At 47.9% G+C, this 22,306-nt stretch overlaps 2 protein-coding genes across 5 annotated transcripts in view; one reads left to right on the plus strand and one right to left on the minus strand.

Moving 5' to 3' along the window:
* Positions 1–12,602, plus strand: part of ITIH5 (inter-alpha-trypsin inhibitor heavy chain 5) — a 62,540-nt gene extending 49,938 nt beyond the window's left edge. For both annotated transcript variants that reach the window (XM_048836651.2, XM_075124561.1), the window contains exons 10-14: positions 2,802–3,349; positions 3,624–3,674; positions 4,963–5,079; positions 7,847–8,224; positions 9,075–12,602. In XM_048836651.2, the coding sequence (XP_048692608.2) occupies positions 2,802–3,349; positions 3,624–3,674; positions 4,963–5,079; positions 7,847–8,224; positions 9,075–9,373 (1,393 nt within the window). In that variant the 3' untranslated portion in view covers positions 9,374–12,602. The remainder of the gene's footprint in view (positions 1–2,801; positions 3,350–3,623; positions 3,675–4,962; positions 5,080–7,846; positions 8,225–9,074) is intronic.
* Positions 12,603–15,967: 3,365 nt separating this feature from the next.
* Positions 15,968–22,306, minus strand: part of LOC125630538 (store-operated calcium entry regulator STIMATE-like) — a 70,084-nt gene continuing 63,745 nt past the window's right edge. For 2 of the 3 annotated variants that reach the window (XM_048836654.2, XM_048836652.2), the window contains one exon: positions 15,968–16,661. In XM_048836654.2, coding sequence (XP_048692611.2) covers positions 16,548–16,661 — 114 coding nt within the window. In that variant the 3' untranslated portion in view covers positions 15,968–16,547. Of the gene's footprint in view, positions 16,662–16,744; positions 16,803–22,306 lie in introns of all 3 variants that reach the window. The other variant, XM_048836653.2, reaches the window with a different exon arrangement.

Raw genomic sequence — 22,306 nt, forward strand, 5'->3', positions numbered from 1 at the left:
TTTCCCTAAAATACTTAATTAACTTTAGGAAAAACAAACAAGTATGCACATACACGTGTCTAAGTCAGTGTAATTTATTTATGTAGAATTTTTTTTTGCAGACTCAATAATAAAACTAATGTACAGTTGTCTCTATTCTTTACTGACCCTAAACCCAATAGAAACACAAATAAGGTGCTTTGCATGTTATTATCCTTTTTCTTGTTGTGTCTTTTGCTTTTTTGGTTGCTTTTTAAAAAGACTTCCTAGTTACTAAGCCTGCTGTGCAAAGTGGTACTAACAAACATACAAATATCACTTTTCACAGCAGACTTACTCAGCCCAGGCAAACCTGGGGACAAATTAAGCTCTGGGTGGCGAGATGGATATGGAGGCAGCAAGGAACTGGGGTGATGTGTGGGGGGGGGGGTGACCTTGGGGCCAGAGCCCACCACCGTACAGCCTGGGAACAGAGCCTGAAGCCCTGTGGCTGGAGCCTGCCACCTGCCACCACAGGGCTGGAGCCTGACCCCACCAGTGGTGGGAAGGTGGGGAACTCACTGGCTGTCTGTTCCTCCAGCTTTTGGGTCTCCAGAGGTGGGCAGGGCTCAACCACTGCTGGTGGCCCTGGGGGAGGGGGGCCACTGCTTTGCAGCCCTCCCCCCGCCCCTGAAATCACTGCCCAGGAGGCTGTGGCTGCAAGAAAAGTCCACGGTGGCCGTATTTGATAAAAGCTGCCCTAGCCTCTGTTTGCCAGAAGCTGGGAGTGGGCAACAGGGGATGGATCACTTGTTGATTACCCATTCTGTTCATTCCCTCTGGGGCACCTGGCATTGGCCACTGTCTGTAGACAGGATACTGGGATAGATGGACCTTTGGTCTGACCCAGTCTGGCCGTTCTGATGGTCTTATGGTTGTAGAGCTCTTTCCATGGCTGGATGGCTACTTGGGAGTTCTTCCCCCCGCTCAAGATACAGTGTGCCATAGTACAGCTTTGATGCCCTTCAGAACAAGACTTTGGTTTAAATTCTTTTGACAGAGATATTGCGTGTGTGCCTAAATCTGGATGGCTGGAGAGCTGGGAGACACTTACATCAGCTCGCCCCATGGTGCAAGTGGAGAAAGAAGGACTCGTTGCCCATTTAAATAGATGTTAGACAATGTTAAGGTTCTGAGACACAAACAGCGTCTGCTTTCTGTGAAAAATTTTGATTTGAGTTTTTTATTGAAAAATATTTCACCTCAAACCTAAAACATTTGAATTTGGAAATGCTGCAGCATAGCCTCATGGGAGTCATAGTTTGGTTGCCTCCTGTCCTCATTCACCTCAATTGGGGGGGGGCTCCCTGACCGGACTACATCTTCCATGGTACACCATAGCCAGGGATTTTCATATAGCACTGCCTCCCCTCTTAAAGAGGGAGACCATGGTGCACCATGGGAGATGTAGCTCAACCTGGAAGCCAAGCCCGTAGAGGAGAATGGGCGCACGAGTCCCCCAAACGACAACCCCCATGAGGCACTGTGGCTGTATTTCCACATTGAAGTTATTCAGGTTTTGACCAGCATTTTTTGGTGTTTGAATTTCTGCCAAATAAATGAAATTTTCCATGGGGGAAAAAACTCCTAGTTCCCCTAGGTATCCATAGGGGTGAGCCTGCACACTTCCAATCATAGTTGTGTTGCTCTGTTACACTATACTTAGCCTGTTTGCCCTCTGGACTTTAATACATTGTGGAAACCCATCCACCAGTGTCTGATCCTGAACCATTGAAAGCGGCGGGAGCTCTATCAGGCCACAAGAGCTCATCAGAGAAAAGACTTGCTTGTAAAGGTAGTGGAGTGTTGTCCACTGGTTGGAGTAGGTAAAATGGAGTCCAGATTGCTGGGTTGTCCTCTCAGCAAAGCCACTGACCCTCTGTGTGGTTTCAGGCAAGTCCCAGTAACACTTGTGCTTTGTTGTAGTACTCTGTGAAATGGATTGAATAATAGCACTCTTAGGGTTAACTGATGCTTCCAAAGGACTTTGAGGTCCTTAGACTGAGGGCACTAGAGTGCTCAATATTATTCTAAAAAAGGGAACTGAAAAGCTTTTTATAAAGAGAAAAATAAAAATGTTCAAAGTCCCAGCTCTTTAACAGCCTGTATGTGCAGGCATGAAAAAGGAATGTAGCTTGGCCACAAAAATAGAGTTGAAGTCAGTTCTTTGTTTGTTTACCTTTCAATACCTGATTTCAGGGTTCTGTGAGCCCTGCCTTGCAAGAGAAGAGGAGGCTGAGACTAGAAAGCTCAAGCCTGGTAGAGAATGCAGTGCTCTCCAGGTGGCTTTAGGTCTCAGTCAGGCCACCAGTTGTAGCAGGAGAATCATGCAGCCGTAAATGCAGGTCTGGGTCCCTTATAAACGCTTTTCAATCCAACCAAGTGGGAGACATTCCCAGGGATGTGTTAGGTCCTGTAAGAAAGCCCTAGATGAAACACCGATATATTACGGGTGTATAATCTCCAGGTCTAGTGGAAACCATTCTGACTCTCACAGAATCATAAAACAAATTGTGCTGAGATCTTCTCCTTCCAGGCCTCCTGTATCAGAAGAGATCATGTGGAATACAGCCTCTAGATCCTAGCACAGGATCCATGCTCAAAGAACTAGGGAAAGGAAAACTCCTACCAACATGCCTCTGATATTACCTTGGGGGAATATCCCACCCCGAGTGCAAATTCAGCACTCTGTGCATGTGTGTATCCCTGCGTACAGGTACCTGTGTGCGCGTGTGAGTACCTGGCTGAAAACACTAACCTGTGGGAAATGTCACTTGTTTCAGGTTCTACGACGAGATAGGGACGCCCCTTCTCTCCGACATCCGGGTTGATTATCCCAAAGACAGTGTGGAGCAGGTCACTCAGAACCTCTTCCCCAACTACTTCAATGGGTCTGAAATTGTCATTGCCGGGAAGCTCATCGAGCGCAACTCGGGCAAGCTCCACGTAGAGGTGACGGCCAGCAATGCCAACAAGTACATCCTCCTGAAAACCGACGTGGCCATAGACGTCCCAAGCAAGAATGACATCAGGGGCTCTCCTGGCATGGAGGATGGCAAGGAGGCTCAGAATTATGCTGAAAGGGCATGGAGTTATCTCACCATCAAGGAGCTGCTGACCTCCTGGTTGAAGAGTGATGACAGGGAGGAGAGGCAACACTTGATGGATAAAGCCAAGTCATTGGCCCTGACCTACAACTTCATCATCCCCTTCACCTCCCTGAAGATGAAGGAGTTACAGGCAGACCGGCCTAAGGAGATTCATGCCAGTCCTTCTACTGAGGGCATTGGGGAAAGAGCGCAGAGTTTGCAAGGACACAAAGTACCACCAGGTACAAAGAAAATAATTATAATAATTGGACACATTCTTTCAAAATAGGCACACCTCAAAATTGATTTAATTAGAAAGGATTGTCTAGTGGTTAAAGCACAGGACTGGGAGGTAGGAGACTGGGATTATAATCCTGGTTTTGCTAATGCCTCAACGTATATCCTTGGGCAAGTCATGTAATGTCTCTGAGCAGTGTTTTGGGAACATTGTTATAACATTGCTTAGTCTGTTATTGTACCCATAACTCTGGCTGCTTTCTCTTCCCCCTCTTCTAGGTGTATCCAAGCAACCAGACAAAGAAAGAATTAAAATATCCAAAACATCAGGTCAGTGTCTATTTCCCAATTCTGTATACTTTGTAACTGAAGATAAAGAACGGTTGATTTACAAACCCACAACTCTTAGTGCCTTTGGCATACACCCTCCTGGAGTAAACCAGCAAAGATCCTATTCATTTGATTACAATATCGTAATTTGGAAGAAAAAAGAAAAAAAGAGAGAGGATCAGGAATTGCTAAAAGTTAGCAAGAGTGCTAATTAGGAAGCACAGCGGGGTGGTATATTAGGAAGACATAGGTGCATTATTTAAAACAGCCAGTTCATTTTAGGGGTCATAAGGGCTTTATTTCAATATTTTAGCTGGTCACAATAACTTGATTTTCAGAATAATGTTGCTGAAATTTTAAAAGACAGTAAAAAATGTCAAAAAGTTTTCACAATATTTTTAATTGTTTTTTCAACAATCCTTTAAAACATTACATAGACCTAAACCAAGACCCAAGATCTGAACTTCACCAGACACCAAAGAAGATCACGCCTAGCTCTGAAGTTCACAGCTCAGGCCAATCTCTGTATGGCTGTGTTCCACCAGCTGGCGCTGCAAGAGTGGGTCACTTGCTGTGTGGGAAATCTACCTGCTACTGCATCAAATTAATATTGATGAGCAGGAGGACTTGCCCAGACTCAACTGTTAACGTTCATTGTGCCTGATGGTGATGCTAATCCTATGGCTGGTCAAAAATTGTCCCTCTAAACTGTTTATTGATAGAAAATTGGGTTTTGGACTAAACAGGAAGTGGTTTCTTCCCAGGGAAAACTTTGATTTTTCATCGAAAAACTGAACACTCAAAAAAAGAAATGTTTCAATTCTGAAGTGCTGCCATGGTACCTTATGGGAGTTGTTGTTTGGGTGCCTCACACACCTATTATTCTCCATGGGCCAGGATCACATCTCCCATGATGCACCATGACTACGCAGCAGCCCTTCACCAAGAGGGGAGACTGTGGTGCATCATGGGAGATGTAGTTGAGCCAGGGAGCCTGGCCTATATATAGGATAATGGGGGCATGAGGCACCCAAACTACAACTCCCATGAAGTACCATGGCAGTACTTCAGAAATGAAATATTTTAGTTTTTGACTTTTCACCTTAAACGCAACATTTTTTGTGGGGAAACAAAACAAGCTATCCATAAACCCTTTAAAAATGTACCAGTAAATCTTGAAGAAAACAGAGATGAGGCTCTTTGAAACCTGTTTTGTGAGATTCGGCACTTGGATACTGGTGTTCCGTGAACGTCTCTTACCTTTGTTCTCCTTTTCATGTCTTCTCAGCGGATGGAGACCCTCACTTTGTCATTGATTTCCCCTCCAGCAAGCTAGCTGTCTGCTTCAATATTGATGGGCAACCAGGGGACATTCTCAGACTGGTCTCCGATCATAATGAGTCTGGTAAGATAATGAGGAATCCTGTTGGAGCTACCCCAGCAGCTGCTGCACTGGGGAAATTTGAGCTGCAGGTATCAGTCCTACAGTGAAAATACTTAGCAACAAGGTGCTTTATGCATTAAACTTACAACAAGCCGGAGAGGGAGGAAGGCTCTGTCACCATTTTACAGATGGGGAGATGGAGACGCATAAGACCCCAGTGGCTGTCCATGGCTTAGCACCAATCACATGCAGAACCTGCTGAAGGGTGCCCAAACTTTGCCCAACCGAGGGCTCCACTGGCAGGAGGCCAGGAGCTGCAACTACTTCATGTCAAATGGAACAGATTGCCACCACCCCATATATTTAATATGGAGATCGGGACCATGGAAATACAAAGACCCAGAATGCAATGCTCCAGCTTGATCTGAGCAAGCAGTGCCTGTTAGGTAAGACACATGTGGTCTGTATGCCACACTTGACTAGCTGGAGCAGGCACAGCTAAATAAAAGGCCATCTTGAGTTTCAGATGCTAAACTTGGGGCACTTAACATGAGCCAACAGCCTCCCACTGTTAGAGATTACGCTAGGGCGCTGGGCCCCCCTTTGCTCCATCTGCAGGTTTCACTAACTGATTCTGCTTCCACAGCCCACTGCTTGCAGAGTCTTCTCCAGCAGTGGGGTGGGCAGGTTTTGTATCTGACCTACTCCTTAGCATTTAACTGTATGCTGCTTACTTAGGGGGCTGGCGGCCTTCAGTGCTAAGTCCCTGTCAAACTGCAGTAGAAGGGTCCCTGAGCACTGAGGCAGTTAATGACAGTTTGTTTTAACGGAGGGTCTATAGTAATTGCACTAAAACAGTTTTTGCCTCTGGATCAGTCCTGAGAAAGCTAAATCACAAACGATTAAGTCTCTGCTTTGCATAGACCAGTGTGACCCCCTGACTGTCCAAAATTCAGATCTGACCTGGAATTCCTAAGCAAAATGGTTAGTAAGTGGATTATTTGCTAAGCAGGAAAGCCATGGAGTGGCGGCGGGGGCGTAAACATGAAAGGCAATACGAAAGTCTGTCTGACAAGGAAAAAACGAAACAAAACAAAGTCACTGGAGAGCTATTTTGTGTGGCACTTTTGTAGCATTGGCCCAACTTCCCTGTCCCATCTGTGTCCAGCCTCTGCTTTCTTCAGTATACACCGAACCCCTTGCAGACAGACCACTAGCTTCCTTCACCGGCTAGGTTGGCTGATTTTTTGTGGCTTGAGAGGAGAGTGTGCTTGAGGGAGAACAGCGTCACCCAGGTTCAAATAAATGGCAGATAAGTGTATGGAGAAAGGAATGAACGTTTCCTCTGTGACCGCAGGATAGGGAGCTTTTCACCTCTGCACTGATGGCGCGAGGCCAGTTGTGACCCTCCATTGTTACCTTCCGAGGCCGGTGTCTGTCATTTTGCAAAGAAATGAAAGTGACGTCACACCGGCCGGTTCCCCCAGCCCTCCATCGGTTCTGACCCCACCCAGTCTCAGCTGCACTCCCCCGTCATCTCTTCACCCACCCTTAGCAGGCTGGGTGCGGCAGGGAGGGAGTTACAGAGGAGCCGTCCCATTGCTCACAGGTGGGGAAAGGAGGAGAGGGAGTGGAGCAGCCCTGAGCTGCTGGGCTTTTTCCGCTCCCCCGCCCCGCCAAGAGAACAGTGTGGGTTCCTGAAGGGAGAGGGAGAGAGTGCTGATCAGCAGCTTATACCCCAGGAGGCGGGGCAAACGCAGGCAATCAGAGGGAAGGTTTCCCTTAGCCAGGGGTGAAACGTGCCCCTCAGCGACCAGGCTCAAGTTGTAGAATTTTTATTTGCCGGGTCTGCAACCCCTTTGAGCCATGCACACTGTAAGCATGGCCTCCCACCCCTACCTGTGGTTTCTCTGGTGCAGAATTGAGGCACGCTGGAAGGGCAGAGCGGGAGAAGCGTGTGTAACCCACTGGAGTTACAGGTGCCTCTCAGTGCCCATGCACAGAGACTATGAGTCTGGCGCTGTCCCACTGAGGGCTGTTTCGCTCAAGCTGTAGAAGTTGTGCGTTTAGCTCTGGGAGTCCTGGTTCAGTCCCTGGTATGTTGGCCAAGATGGGGTCCATCACACTTCTGCTGCTGTCGCCTGTGAAGGAGTGTTGGACCTTTTCTGGCCTTAGGCAGCAGGGCTTCAGGGCTGTTGGACCAGAACCTCTCACCATTGCCACATTAGGTGTACTGCAGCCTACAGAGAATGACCCACAACCCTGACTCCTATAGAACAGTGGTATTAGGCCAGATCCAATTCCTCTCTTATCAGAAATAATTCTACCCCATGGTCCTGTGCAAAATGGGATTAGACCCATGCTGGTTAACACTGTGTGTGATTGAGCAGGGTTCTAGGATGGTGTTTGTCAAAGCAAGCCATCGCCTACCTGCCCTAGGTTGATGATAATGCAGTTTGCAAATACCATGCTAACTCAGCGCTCAAGTAAAATATCCTCTCTCACACTGACCAGGGCAATGGTGGCAGAATTCTGCTAATAGACTGGGGCCTGTTTTCAAATTTGGATGTCCAAATATGGTGTTAGGGGCCTAACTTGTGGCAATCAGGTTTGAAAATGTTGGCCCCATTGTTTTAAACAAGATGGTAGCTGGGAGAACTAGGATCCCAGCATGAGTGGTACTTCAGTGTCCACTCAAAATGAGGTTTTCATTATGCATGATCCACCGCATCAGCTCGGAGCGGTTCATTCACTCACATTTTAAACCACTGTTTTTTCCCTCTAAAAGGTGTAACTGTGAACGGGCAGTTAATTGGAGCCCCGGCTCCTCCCAATGGCCACAAGAAACAACGCACCTACTTCACCACCATCACGATCCTCAGCAATAAGCCAGAGCGATCCTACGTCGAGATCACACCCACCAAGGTCATCCTGGATGATGGGGAAAGACTCATTTTGCCATGTGACCGGAGTGCCACGGTGGGGAGCAGTGGCCTGGAGGTGTCTATCTTTGCCAATTCCAATGTCACCGTGGCATTACACGGCACCATCAGCTTCATCATCCTGATCCACCAGTACAAGAATCCTGCCCCCTACCAGAGGAATCACCTGGGATTCTACATTTCCAACAGTAAAGGGCTCTCCCCTCATTCCCATGGACTGCTAGGTAGGTGTCATGCTCTTTCAGTTGTAACCTGTAGCAAACTGTTCAGATGGGTGATATTGGAGAAGCGACTATTTCAAAGGGGTTTGAGGGACAGAGGCAGGAGGTGGTGAGCCTTGAGGAATGGGATGGGTCAGCCGAGAAGTGGGACTCTTGCCTCGATCCCGTCATGACTAGCTTGTCTGCCATCAACATTCTCAACGTTCTCACCCCTCTGTTCTCCATGTGACCCGTCTCCCACTAGTGTATCTATCGATTGTAATTATACAGTCCCCATTACTATAATATCTGAGCACCTCACAGATGTTAACATATTTATCCTCACAACACCCCTGTGAGGTAGGGAAGTGCTATTTGCCCACTGGGGAACTGAGGCCGAGACAACAAGGGACTTGCCCAAGGTCATACAGGAAGCCTGTGGCAGAGCTGAGAATGGTCTCCTGAGTTCTAGGGTGGTGCCCTAATCACCACACTCTCTTTCCGCCCTTTGTTTGAGCTTTGTGGGTCTAAAACAAGTGATGTTACCCTCCAGCGGGCTTAGCCCCCAGAGAGGAACAGGAGGCTCTCTGCTACTGGCAGCTCAAGAAGTAGTTTCCAAGTTTAACTGGCCAAGGCCTGTGTTTCTGGAGGTGAAGAAGGAGCAGAGTTCTCGTCCCAGTTCCCTGTGTGTGGGTGAGAGATTAACAAAAGAATTGTAGAACATAGCTTCTTTCCACCATCGCTGGGAAACCCTTCAGGAGCCCCAGAGCCATTGAAACCTGGTAATTTGGCTGCTGCTTTGGAGACCCCTTTAAAAGACTCTGTCGCAAAGCAAAGCGGCTGCTTTAGGAGTAAGTTTAATCTTTCCTTGCAGGTCAGTTCTTGTACCATGAAGTCAAACTTACCCAGGACCCTCTGGGTGGAAGTCCCCAGCTGGTCAGTCAGAACTCAACAGAAGAGCCGAACCCGAGGCCAGTGAATGTGCTAAAGGTAAAAGGTAGGCTGGTTCCTGTCGTGTGGAAGCAGAGGAAGATCTACAACGGTGAGCAGGAGGTCGATTGCTGGTTTGCCAAGAACAATGCAGACAAACTGATCGATGGAGACTATAAGGATTATCTTGCTGCTCATCCCTTCGACACAGGAACCAGCTTCGGGATGGCTAACAGACTTTAAGGCCGATCACGGGTTGCATCAGCAGATTCAACAACAATAACCCTGCGGGTGGTTCTTACTTTTTTTTAGTGCCAAAGAAACAAATGTTTTCCCTTTGGAAATCAGCTTCCCCACTTCTGTACTGGCAGATCATGGTGTTGAGTGCAGGGAGGGTGAGGTTTGGGCTAAAGTGCTCTCCTGGTGGAAAGGGAGGGAGAGAGAAGGTATGTCAGATTTAGCAGTACAGAAAGATACAGGTGTAAAAATAAATACCCAGGTGGATCTGCGCAATACCCACCAGCGTCTGGCTACTCACAGAATGTAAGACATAAGTCATACAACACAACCTTTCCTTTGATAACATGACATGAGGTACCTGCTATCATAACTATCTGGGGCAGACGTACTTTTAGGGAAAGCATCCCACAAAGGAAAGCCCACGGGGTCATCAGAGGGTTAATGAACAAATTGAACGCAGACCCAGTGAGCCACAGCAGGGCATTGGTTTCTTGGCTATCCATACACGTGTTGAATGTGGTGTTAAGTGTGACAGCGTGTACCTCTAGCCACCAGAGAGGCTCACTAGTGATATACACCCTCGTGAGGCGTCTTGCTGATAGCGTATTGGAACATCCTAAAAAAGCATTTACAGCCTGGAACAGTGACAGTGGTGGTGTAACTTACACCCCTTGCAGCATCTTGACTAAATGTTTCAATCCATGGTCTCTCCTGTCTCGGAAAGGAAGGAGGCTTCAACCCACACCACATCTGCTTGATCATAGCACTAGGCACCCACTCTATTTAATAGAAGCTTTCTTAAATTCTCTGAATAGGAACAGTCAGCCAGACTCCAAATCCACTGACCACAAAATGGTCCCAGCTCTTGTACTGAAATACAAATCCCATATAACTGTTACAGTCTGGGCCCATGGCAGAATGTGATCTTTATTCATTCCCGATCCCCAAACGCTTATAATCTGACACTCCTCCTCTCTGCTTCCGTGCAACGAAGGCAATTGGCAAAACGAGGTTGTGAAATGGGCCGTTAAACAGATACCCACGCTGCAGGGGTGTGTGGAAGCTGAGCAAGCCACTCACGAGGATTTTGCCTAACCAAAATGTAGAGACTGGTCTATTTTAAAGCGAGGCATCATTTAATAATGCTGTGCGTCACCCTCCAGGGAGATCTTTTATTAGAAAAGGCTGCTAGAGAGGACGTCAGCAAACATGAAGACATGCATGGGAGGCCAGAATTGAACTAAAATTTACTGTATCTCCCCAGGGGCTCAAAGGGAAGGGGGAAAGGGGTGAAAGCACCTTAAGCAGCCAAATGATATCCAGGTGTTCGGAGAGCACTGAAGAACTGCTTTGGCCTAGGAGAAATAGACTAATTCAGAGCTGATATTTGTATATTTAAACATTATAATCACATCTGGAGTCTAGGACATCTTTCACACACAGCATCCTTGTCCGTGTAGAAACCACCACTCCCTAATGCTGTATTGTGGGGAAGCACTGGGCTAGCAGCATTGCTCAGTTCAATCTCATGTTTTAGTGAATTTTCTTGCTTGTGGCAGAGAACGCTACCATTAGAGCTGCCCACCTAAAGCCCCGCTAAGGTACCTCAAATGCAGCGCTGCTGCCAAAATTCTGCGAGTGCTTTGCAGTGAAATTTGAATCTGAGGGCTATGGCTACGCTACAGACTTCGGCCAGCATAGATCTGTCAGTCAGGGATGTGACGCGGGGCGATCCCTGACTGATGTGGCTGCGTCGACAGAAGCCTGTAGCATAGCCAGAGCTATACCAGCAAAACTGGGCGTTTACTAGGGTAGTTTGTTTCACTCCTGGCGGGTGGCTTTACTACACTGGTCCTCTTGCTAAAGGACCCTCCCCCAGCCTTAGGGAAGGATCCACAAGGTCCAGGAACTCAAATAATTACAGGGGACAACCAAAAATGTAACAGGGGCAGGTGTGAAGGCAAAGGGTCAAACAAAGGGAACCTGAAGGGGACACCGAGCAGAGAACCCCGGACAGCACCCACTGCTCCTTGAAGGTGTCAAGGGAGCCCGCGGACGCCGCCCAGAGGGATTCTGCCCAGATATGTGAGCAAAGGCCTGGAAATAGGCCCCCCAGTCGCAGGAAACCCTCTCAGCCAACCTCCTCTCCCTGGTCTTATAGATGGCTACTTTGGCCAGTGCTAGGAGGAGGCTGACAAGGAGGTCCCGTGGCTTTGTGGGGCCACGGATAGGGTGTGAGTATATGAAAAGGTGAGGGGAAAAGTGCAGCCAGAAATGTAAAAGGATGGTCAGGAGGAGCCAGAACAGGGGCTGCAACCGGGCGCACTCCAGGTATACGTGCACCAGGGTCTCCCTCACGCCGCAAAAGGGACAGGGCGCCAAACACACGCCTGTGCTCAGTATAGCTGTGTCCACACTATAGTACTTTGCCAGTATAGTACTCTGGGACGCCCACAAAGCCCTAGTGCAGACATGGTCTGAGGCCACCGCACTGGGCTCGGCTCTCTCAGGAAACAATCCTCTCAAAAGAGCAATTGGCAGACACTGCGGAACCGTGTTGCCTGCTGCCTTTCTCCTGAGCAGTAAGCACGGCGTTGGTTAGCAGGCCAAGGCTAAGCTTAGCCAGCACCTGTGTAGCGCCCATGACCAGGAAGTGCTGCGAGGAGGGGAATCTCGCAGAGGGTGGGAAATTGTTCAGTTAAACTGGCTGCTTACCCTGAAAATCGATGGTGATGAACCACGGTTGTCTGACTCCTGCACTGACTTGACTGTTTTAATTGCAGCAAGCGACCTGGATATTGGTCACGTAAGAAACATTCCTGAGCTCGACACCTTTGGACTGTGGTTATTGCCACGGGATTTCCCTGGGTTCGCACTTTCCACCTCCCGTCACCCATATTTCAGCTCTTTAGAGGCAGGGTCTGAGTTTTCTACATAGTGTTGACCTGTTCAAATGCATGTTCCCTTCGAGGGCAGCTTAGTTAGGGCAGGTGTAGGGTTTTATTCCGTTGTACACCCCCTTCTTCCCCCTTTCTGTACATAAATATGTATTGCTAAAGCTTCGAGTGCATTACACGTCTCCCCCACCCCATTAGGGACATGCTATTTCAGTTGACCCCAAAAGGATGAAATCTAACCCCATAGGTATAGGGAGCACGGACAACAGCACAGTTGAGATTTGGTCAGTGGGGATCCAGTTATCACTTTTCACAATAAATATACTTTACAGTGACCGTGGAGGTGATGTTTTTATTTGGTGTGAAGCAGCAGACACTTGGTTGAACCTGCCGTGAGACTAAGGTTATGCACATGTTTTATGTTGCTGGATAGGGGAAGAGCACCCTCAGGCGTCATTCACCTGGAAGAAGCAGCTGCCCCAAGTATCAGGTGGTTGATAATGGCCTTCGTGACCACAGTGGAGATGTTTAAAAATCAGTAGCAGGCTCTGGCCCAGAGACCGATGCAAACAATAGATGTCAGAGTCTTGCCGTGGAGTGGTGGAAGGTGTCCAACTGGTGGAAAATGGGTCCAGGGATGAGGGAACTAGCCAAAGATATGGGAGAGCTCTTCAAGTCCCAGCTCCACCAGCCTTCCTCAGGCAAGTCCTTTGGGAAGCTCAGACACAAAGATGAGAATAATGGTACTTCCCTGCTTCCTGGAGGTGTTCTAGTCTACACATTCTTCCACCACACTCATCGCCACTGTCTTACAACAGCGCTGCAGGTGACATGACTAACAGCTATGACAGCCGCCCAGGGAGAGGAGTGGTTACAGTGAGGTAGATTTTTTCAAAGATGTTTTCTATATAATGATTGAGGTGTTCAGAGATTACAGTCATTTAAGCAGCATAGATTTGAGTGGAGCAGGATGGGAACCTAGGATAGCAGCAATCGCAAATCCTAGATTCTCCTCTGAATCAAGAGCTTCTGAAAGGCACCCCAGTGTCCGGGTGGCTCTCACTTAATATTTCCCTGCCACTGCAGGGACCTCAGGCACTGGTGCACCTCGGTCGCTCCTGTTCTCTGCCTGTGGCACAGAACAGTCTGGTCTCCTGAGGGCTGCAATACTTGGTCTAAGTAGGGTTATTGACATTGATGTGCGGGGGCTGTGGGGTGCTGCTGGCGGCCTGTGATATGCAGGTCAGATGGTCTGGTCTGTTAGGCCCTTCTGGCCTTAAGCTGTAGGACTTCCCTGGAGAACGAAGCCACTCCCTGCAGAACGATTAGCACAGGGCAAGAAGTGTTTCAGCTCTGAACTAGAGGAAGTCCTGGTAGGTCTGAGGATAGCTCAGCTCCATTCCCAGCTGCTAGTTGTCCCCTCTAAGATGCCAACAAGGGCGGGGGGGGGGGGCAATTGTAGAATGAACACCTATCTGTCATGCTCCAATTGCCTACAGCACAAGCCATCCTGCCTTCACACGCTATTTATATTACTGTAGGGCCTGTGAGCCTGCGTAATGGACCAGGCCGCCCATTGTGCTAGGCGCTGTACAATCGGAGCACAAAAAACAGCTCAGTGCAAGGAGACAATATTGGCTAACTAGACGAGAGAGAGACAGGGTGGGGGAACAAGGATGGCAGCATAGGGCATGTTAGTGCCACTGTGTTGGGGGGACTGTTATTTAGGCAGGACTCAGCTTAAGGAAAGGGAAGAGGACAGGTCTGGGGGAAGCTCAGGTGAAGAGACACTGAGGGAGGGGGAGGCTTGTAGCAAACAGCCAATTAACGTTCTGCAGTTCTGGCGGGAAAGTCCAGGGGTTCCTGCTTCTGCCCCTGAGGCTAGAGCCTCTGGCTCTCCCAAGGCCACTTGGTGGGGGTAGGGGGTGAAAGGGAGGCACCTCTGTCCTAGTTCCCCCAGTGACATACCCACCCATCAGCTTCTTTCACCGGTGACACTGCACATCCTGGGAAGTCCCATGGCTGAAGACATGGGCAGGAATCTTACCCGCACGCAGTGTGGACTTTAAGAGAACATTGGGGGGGGGGGGGGGGGGGGGAGAGAGTGCAGGGGCACCTGGCCTTTTCTACACTGGGCTGTTTTCACCCATTCTTATTTAATGAGCATCATGAAATGTTTGTAAGGTCTTGGTCCAGGCCCTTCTGCAGCCCAGAAATTTGGTCTTTTTGCTAACTTACCCACACAACTGCAAGTTTTCCACTGAGGGGTGTGAAACTTGGATTTTACTCATCTTCGCGAATAGCCGTCCAGCCAAGCCGTTTAGAATGGCCAGTTCTCGAGGGTTTCTTCCAAGAGCAGTACAGTGGGTAGGAAAAAAAAATGGGTCATTTGACTCACATTAATAGGAAATTCAAAAAGCCTCCCCTTTCAAGACATTTGGAATACTGTGCACTGTTCGGTGAAGGCTACATGATCCTCAGGATTTGCACCTACAATGTGCTTTTCAAGCAGCAGAGTTTAAAAATTCTTCACACATGCTTGGGGCAAAACGTTTTTAAGGCAGGCTCCAAAATCCTTATTTATGCTTCTATAGAAGGGCTTGCAAAAATGAAGGCTTAGTTTGCCACAAGCTGGGGTGTAAATCTACCGCTAGCCTGCCATGCCCGAAGTTCCCATTTGGATCCTGCTGCTGCACTACAGTTCCCAAGTGCCCTTTAATCTACTCTGCTTTGAAACGAGGTCGATTAACATGCACCGGGGCATGGTTAGTACATGACCACAGGCTCCACACTGCTTGCCCTGAACCAAGGACTCATTTAGACAATCCTTAATTGACCTATAAACCAAGGTGCTAAGAGCTAGATAGCGCCCAGTGAAGGCACTAGGCTCTGCAGGTGGGTGCATTTTGAGAAGCATGTCATCCAATGTGTGCTTGGTGTGATTTGAAGCCCTGTCTCTCCCTTGAAGTCAATGGGTTTTGGATCACAAATTCTTCTCAGCAGCATAAATATTTCTAGTTTTATACGGCACATTATTACGTGGTCCTGCCTTGAGTGCAGGGGACTGGACTAGATGACTTCTCAAGGTCCCTTCCCGTCCTACACTTCTAGGATACTCAGATTACTGTAGAATCTGAATGCCTTCCAGTTATGCATTACGCAACTCGATTCATATCAGTCACGTGGGGTTCATTCTCTCTCCCCTTTCCTGGGGGGGAGAATTGTGCATGCAATGGAACGTTTTGGTAGGGTGCACATGCTAATCTATGTTTATGGCAGGCTGAAGAAGGGTGTCTTGCATTTAGAGCAGAAGGTGGCAAGGTTTGGAGCGGTCCTTAGGTCCTTCCTGAGGGAGTTTGTTCTCCAGATGTTAGACCAACCTTTGGGAAAGCTGTCTCCTGCCCAGATGAACTTTCCTGTTTAAATAAGGCTTTATTTTAGAGATCACTTTAGACAGATTTTTGAAAAATCTGGCTTTAGAAAACCAGCTTTTCCCCACCTCATTAACCCAACTGACTGCCCAGATTTTTAACGAGATTAACATCTGGGCCAAGACAGGACAGTTCCAGTTCAGATATGCCAATGCAAAGCAAGCGGCAAGTCCCTGCGATTGAGAGTTTAGAAGGGGAGCCATCTCCTTTGTAACATCGTCTCTTTGTAAAACGTTAAGCCCAGGAATGCATTCCAAAGATGATGCAACTTTAAGTCAAACTTTTATTACAATCCCTACAAAAGAGTAAAAACGTCAGATGCAGTGGAATGATCAGTCCAACCCCAAAGACATTTTTAAATACATTTTACAAGTGAGCTATTTACGAGCAAGCTGTGCATGCAGAAAGCATCACAGTGCAGTTAGTACAAGGTAAATCTTCCATCGTATAAAAAAGATCTAGTATTTTGACTTATGCTACCACCATCCTGACAAATTCTACAGCCAGCTGGCCAGCCAGAGAAATCTCTCTCTACGGTCCCAACCGTGATAGGATTAGGAGTGTCCAGTTTAGAGACAAATACAGGTACAGCCGGAGTTAATGGTGTATGAAGAGCCAGCCATCACACTGGGCAGCAAGAATGCAGAAGGTACAGAAACGCCATCAGGAAAATAACTGCAAAGGGTAGATCTGGTTCGACCCAGCATGTGATCTCCATTTAACTGTGCAATAAACTAGCATTCCCACCCCAACTTCCAACATCAGATCAAAGTCCAGTTTTCTAAAATAGTCTCTACTGCTGGTTTCTTGGTTGGCACTCTCTCCATTTGGCTCAGTTTGACGTCGCTGTTAAAGTACCCCTTGATAGCCTGGCTGTGTCGCTTTCTGGCTGGTTCCTTGGAGTCCTGAGATGTCTTGGTCACTTTCAGACTGATCAAAATCCAAGTCAGGACAGAGCAACACCTAAAGGAAGAACAAGAACAATTCAACTCTCAGAGACTTATTGCTCAGTGACTAAAGAGTCTGTTTGGCTGGAGATCTCATACCTCTTCATGCCTTTTAACTGGACAAACCATAGGTAACATCTCCCAGAACAGCACTGCTCTGAAGGATAAAGATAGGTCAGTGAGCAATCAACAAAGCTACCCTAAGTTTGATACAGGAGTTGGCCAAGATGCCTATTCCTCCGCAATCAAGTGACAGACTCAGCAAAATCTAAACTCAAACCCTCCTCAACCAAAACTTTCTTATTACAGAGCGAGGCATTTAGTTACCCCAGCAGGTAGGTGTGTGCAGGGCATCCCATGCTGTTTTCAGCTTGAATAGATAAGTGTTCAAAATCAAGTGAAATCAGATCAGCTGAACAGCAGAAGTCAGATCTGTCAGCTCACCAGCTGGCTGGCTAAGTGGTTTCTGCTATGCATTATGCCCACCTATGTTAAACTATATTTTATTGTACCCTATCCTCCCTCCCTTGGTTTGCTCAGTCATTTCCCCAACCCACTGTAAAGATCTTGTCTTTAGACTGTAAACTCTTTGAAGCAAAGAAATGTTCTTCACTCTGTTTGTACAGTGCCTAGCACGGTGGAGTAAAGGCCTCTAGGTGCTATTGCAATATATTTATGACATATATATATATATATATCATTTTTTAAAACAGAAAATCAAAGGTAAACAACGTTTATTCAGGGATGTACAAGAAAAATGTTGGACTCCACCACCACTAATTCAACGAAGTACAGGAAAATTACAGATGAGCCTGCTTTCTTCTTATCAGCAGACACAAAATCTCATTGGCCTGCCATTGTCGTCTTCTGCACCGGCCAAAGTCGCGTATGTTGAGTTACTTAATTAAACCACTAAAATGCAGCCACCTCTGGGGTAGGCTACAACTTTTCAACAGCATCCAGCAATAGTTAAGGATAGAAGAGAAGGCAAATATTTCAATCAGTTGAGTTTAAGGAGACGACGTAGCTAAACCCCTACGGAAATATGGCCAGGGCTCGGTCGATTCCTGGATATAGCGTGTACATCTGAGATTCTGACAGCTTCAGTTTTACTTCTCTAAAAGACAGCCCCTCCAGTGGTACAGTCCAGCCCACGCTGCACAAGTTGAGAGTTGGCTCAGTGAGACGAGCAACAGCTCCTAAAACACAGCTTCCTGCATCACCTTAACGGAGCTCTCCCATGTAAGTGTTGATCTGGCCTGTCCCTGCTCAGCTTGAGAGATCTAACAATATCACAGCCTGAATTTTTATGCGGGTTATTAATCATGTCATCTGGATCTCTGGACTGTTTCCTGACACAGTGCATTAGGGATGCAGTATAAAATGTGCTGGCTTTATGAAATGCCCATATCAAGGGAGAATTTGCTCATGCTTTGTTTGGCCAGAGTGTTTTAAATGCAACAGACAAAAAACTGGCAGAGGACAGATTATTAAGAAGGCCTCGTCCCCGGTCCTGGACCCGGATATCATGGGGGACATAAATTGCATGATCCCGGTGCACTGTCATAACAAAGGAACACGCCTTTCATTCGTTACCATTTAGGCGGCACGGTGGGGCCAGTAACCACAGCAACAGGAGCGCTAAACAGGGAAAACAAACTGCTGCAATGAATCAACATTTTCAAAGGGATTAGAGACGCCCACACAGTCCAGCCCGATCCACACATTTTATGACGTCTCCAGCAATCCACAGAAAATCCAGCAATGTTTAAGAGATGCTGTCCGGTCACACTTGGCTTTTACAAGACACTGAGACCAGTAGAAAATAAAAGGGAAATGTTATTCAGGTGCTATTTGTAACAAAGACGCTGGTCCCTCTTGGGGTATGTTACACTGCTAAAGCTGTTCGTGGGAATTAGTTTGATAGGCTAGCGCAGGGATCGGCAACCTTTGGCACGTGGCCCGCCAGGGAAATCCGCCGACGGGCCGGGCCGATTTGTTTCCCTGCAGCGTCCACAGGTTCAGCCGATCGCAGCTCCCACTAGCGGCGGTTCCCTGTTCCAGGCCAATGGGGGCTGTGGGAAGTGGCAGCCAGCACATCCCTCGGCCCACACCACTTCCTGCAGCCCCCATTGGCCTGGAACAGCAAACTGAGGCCAGTGGGAGCTGCGATCAGCCGAACCTGCTGACGCTGCAGGTATATAAACCGGCCCACCTGCCAGCGGATTTCCCTGATGGGCCGTGTGACAAAGGTTGCCGATCCCTGGGCTAGTGTGTAATATAATGGCGGAAACAGCACAGGGTGGGCTTGGAGTGGGCAAGCAAGGTGGGTATGTACCCAGGGTTTGGCCCACTCTGCTCCATTTTCCCTGCTATTGTCATCTGCCCTAGCTGGATTCAAGCTGGCTCGCTCAGGCTAACCTGTGCAAGCTTCTGTTGTGTAGACAAACCCTTAAAGAGAGGTGATACTTCAACACAAGCTCGTCCTTGACAGTTGCATTGGTTGTGTTACAGCAGTGGTGAGGGGGCCCACCGTGCTAAGTGCTGGTAAGACAAACAAAGGGTCAGAATTTCTGCTCCAAAGAGCTTTCAGTCTAGACAGTAGAGGCACCAAGCCATACCAGGTCAGTGGCAAAGCTGGGAACAGCACCATGGTTTCCCAACCCCTCAGTCACCGTGCCATCCTGGTCTTGGACCCCCATGATTCACCAATATTCTCATGTCCACTCTTACAATCTGGGCTTGCCTAGTGTGTGCCTCTTTATACTCAAGTGCCAGAGAGTTGAGAAGGAAATGAACCCCCCCCATAAGTGTTCATTCATTTGACTGCTTTCATTCCCTCCCCCCCACAACACAGTTAAATGCTTCTTTTGCATTGTAATTTTAAAAACACCTCTGAGCTACATCCTGTACAGAACACACTTCCCATCAGCTGGATCTGTTGTTCCAGTGTTCCATTTGAGTGCCAATATTTACACAATAGATATGCCCAGGGTAATTTACATATTTTGATACAGGCCTCTAGTCAGAAGCAAGAGACAACTGATTTGTTGATGTTTAAAACTCTGTCATTTCACCTAGTCCAACCTCAAGAGCACCGGGTCACCGCTGCAGGCATACTCTGCCAGTCTATTTTGTTGTAGACAGCAGGGTGGATAATGACAGCTGCAGTAACCCTGAACTCAGATTCTTCATATAATTGATCTATCACAAGGATAGAGCATGCAGAAAGAAATGAGCGTGACATGCAGTCACATCCGGTAAGACGACGAAAGCGGATAAATCCATTTCCCCCCAAGAGATAGGTGGAATCAGAGCTACTTTAGAACCTGCTCATCTCTAATGTTACAATGCTTTAGACAACACAAAAACTGAGTCTCTTTTAAGAAGTCAAAGTGAATTTTGTGCTTATGAAAGGTCGGCCACTCATTCCCCACTCCTCACCCAATGACATACCTCAGTTCTGATCTGAAATACGGCATGCTACGTTAATCAGCGTCTCCTTTAAGCGTCTGCCGATTGTGCCGATTTATGTACCCAGTTAAGAAAGGCCGGTGCATTAGAACTAATGGCACAGCTTCCCCACTCCAACCCCAAAGTAACCAGTGCCCGTCATCGGGGCGATAAGGGTCCTTGCTAGTAGCGGTCACAAAGACAACCTGAAAATGTGAAATAAGGACAGACAAAGATGTATTCCTGCTTTTTAAATCTGCTTTCTGCCACGGGGAAAAGCCACAGACCCAGAGAGATCAAAGGAAACACTAAGGGCTTTGAAAATGCTACTGGTTTTCACGGAGTGGAGAAGAGAGTGATGCCATTGACATGGTCTGTGGTTTACTGTCACAACAGACTCCAGCTGAGGCAGGAGAACAAGGAGCCTTCATTTCAGCCTGCATTTACTCAGCTCTTGTGCAATGAGGGTGACCATATTGTCCAAAGGGAGAACGGGGCACCCCCAGCCACTTGCCCAAGCTCCCCCCGCAGCAGGGGGCCATTGCCCGGTCACTGGAAACCTGCCAGCCCTGCACATGCTGGAACACTGCCTCGCCCCCAGCCCAGCCCTGCCTCCCCCCGACCCCACGAGCGGGGCTGGCATCTCTACTCGCCCCTCCCCGCAGTACGTTCCTCCGCACTGCATCCCACTGTTTTGGCAAAAGAAGCCATTTGTCCTGTTGATCAAGTCGGCAAGAGCAAACGGGACAAATGTCCACTTTTGCAAAAAAGAGGCAGGATGGCCAGGACAGGGCTTTAAAAAGGGACTGACCCGGCCAAAACAGGACGTAGGGTCACCCTATTCTCAACTCAACGTGTAACGATTCAGACAAACATTAGTGCAGATCAGACTGGAAGTCAGATGGGAAGGGAGAGAACTGCACAAGGGGCGATGGGAAAAAGCCTGTCCTGGAAGCTAGATTTGGGGTTTAAGACTAGCCCGGAAGGAAAATTTTAATAGATCCCCATCGAGAGGATGAAAAATCCCCCTGTAAGTGCTATTTTTGGCCTAAGCCACAGCCCTCGCTCCACCTTACGCAAAGCCCTATGTCACCTCCCTTCACATCTATAGCTCAAGAGTGAGAAAGCGGGCCCCGCCTTAAAAGCCCATACACACATGAAATGGAAGATCGGGCTCTGGGCTGGCCAGCTACTCACTGTCCCCCATTAAACAGTGGGATTTCATCTCTGCTAGGTACCTTCTCACAGCGTGGGGCATCCCAAGCAATAAAGCAGCCCTGTACAAAACAGCTGGTGTAGCCATAAGTAGTGCTGGTTTTAAGACTAGGTTAAAACAGGGACTCATTTTCTACTGCGAGCAGATTCCAAGCTCAGGTGAAAAGAATGAAACCCTTTATTGTGAAGATAGGTTGAAATCCAAGTAAGCCACATGACGGGGAGTTGTCGGCGCCTGCTACTAGACAGGCCTGATGAACTCTGATAAACTCCAGGCACTTTATCATGAGTTACCCCTGCCAAGCATAGAGACGCTTAGCACCTGAAAGGAGGGAGATTAATAACATAGCAGAGAGGGAGGAAATTCTCCTTATTGAACAATCAGGAGAGCAAATGAGTCAATTAATAGGGATGGATCTCAACCAAATCTCCATTTCCAGCCTTTGATTTTGGATTTCGGACACCCCACCTTTGTGGCCTGGGCAATTAGATTTGCCAGGTGGGTTGTTATTTTATCTACCATTTAAAAGGTGACTTGTGATATTGTTAGGATGTGGATATTGTTAGGATATTGAAAGGATGTGGACAAATTGTAGAGAGTCCAGCAGAGGGCAACTGAAATGATTAGGGGCCTGGGGCACATGACTTATGAGGAGAGGCTGAGGGAACTGGGATTATTTAGTCTGCAGAAGAGAAGAGTGAGGGGGGATTTGATAGCAGCCTTCAACTGACGGGGGTTTCCAAAGAGGATGGAGCTCGGCTGTTCTCAGTGGTGGCAGATGACAGAACAAGGAGCAATGGTCTCAAGTTGCCGTGGGGGAGGTCTAGGTTGGATATTAGGAAAGACTATTTCACTAGGATGATGGTGAAGCACCGGAATGGGTTACCTAGGAATCTCCATCCTTAGAGGTTTTTAAAGCCCAGCTTGACAAATCCCTGGCTGGGATGACTTAGTGGGGTTGATCCTGCTTTGAGCAGGGGGTTGAACTAGAT

This window comes from Caretta caretta, chromosome 1 (genome assembly GCF_965140235.1).
Source record: "Caretta caretta isolate rCarCar2 chromosome 1, rCarCar1.hap1, whole genome shotgun sequence".
Lineage (NCBI taxonomy): Eukaryota > Metazoa > Chordata > Testudines > Cheloniidae > Caretta > Caretta caretta.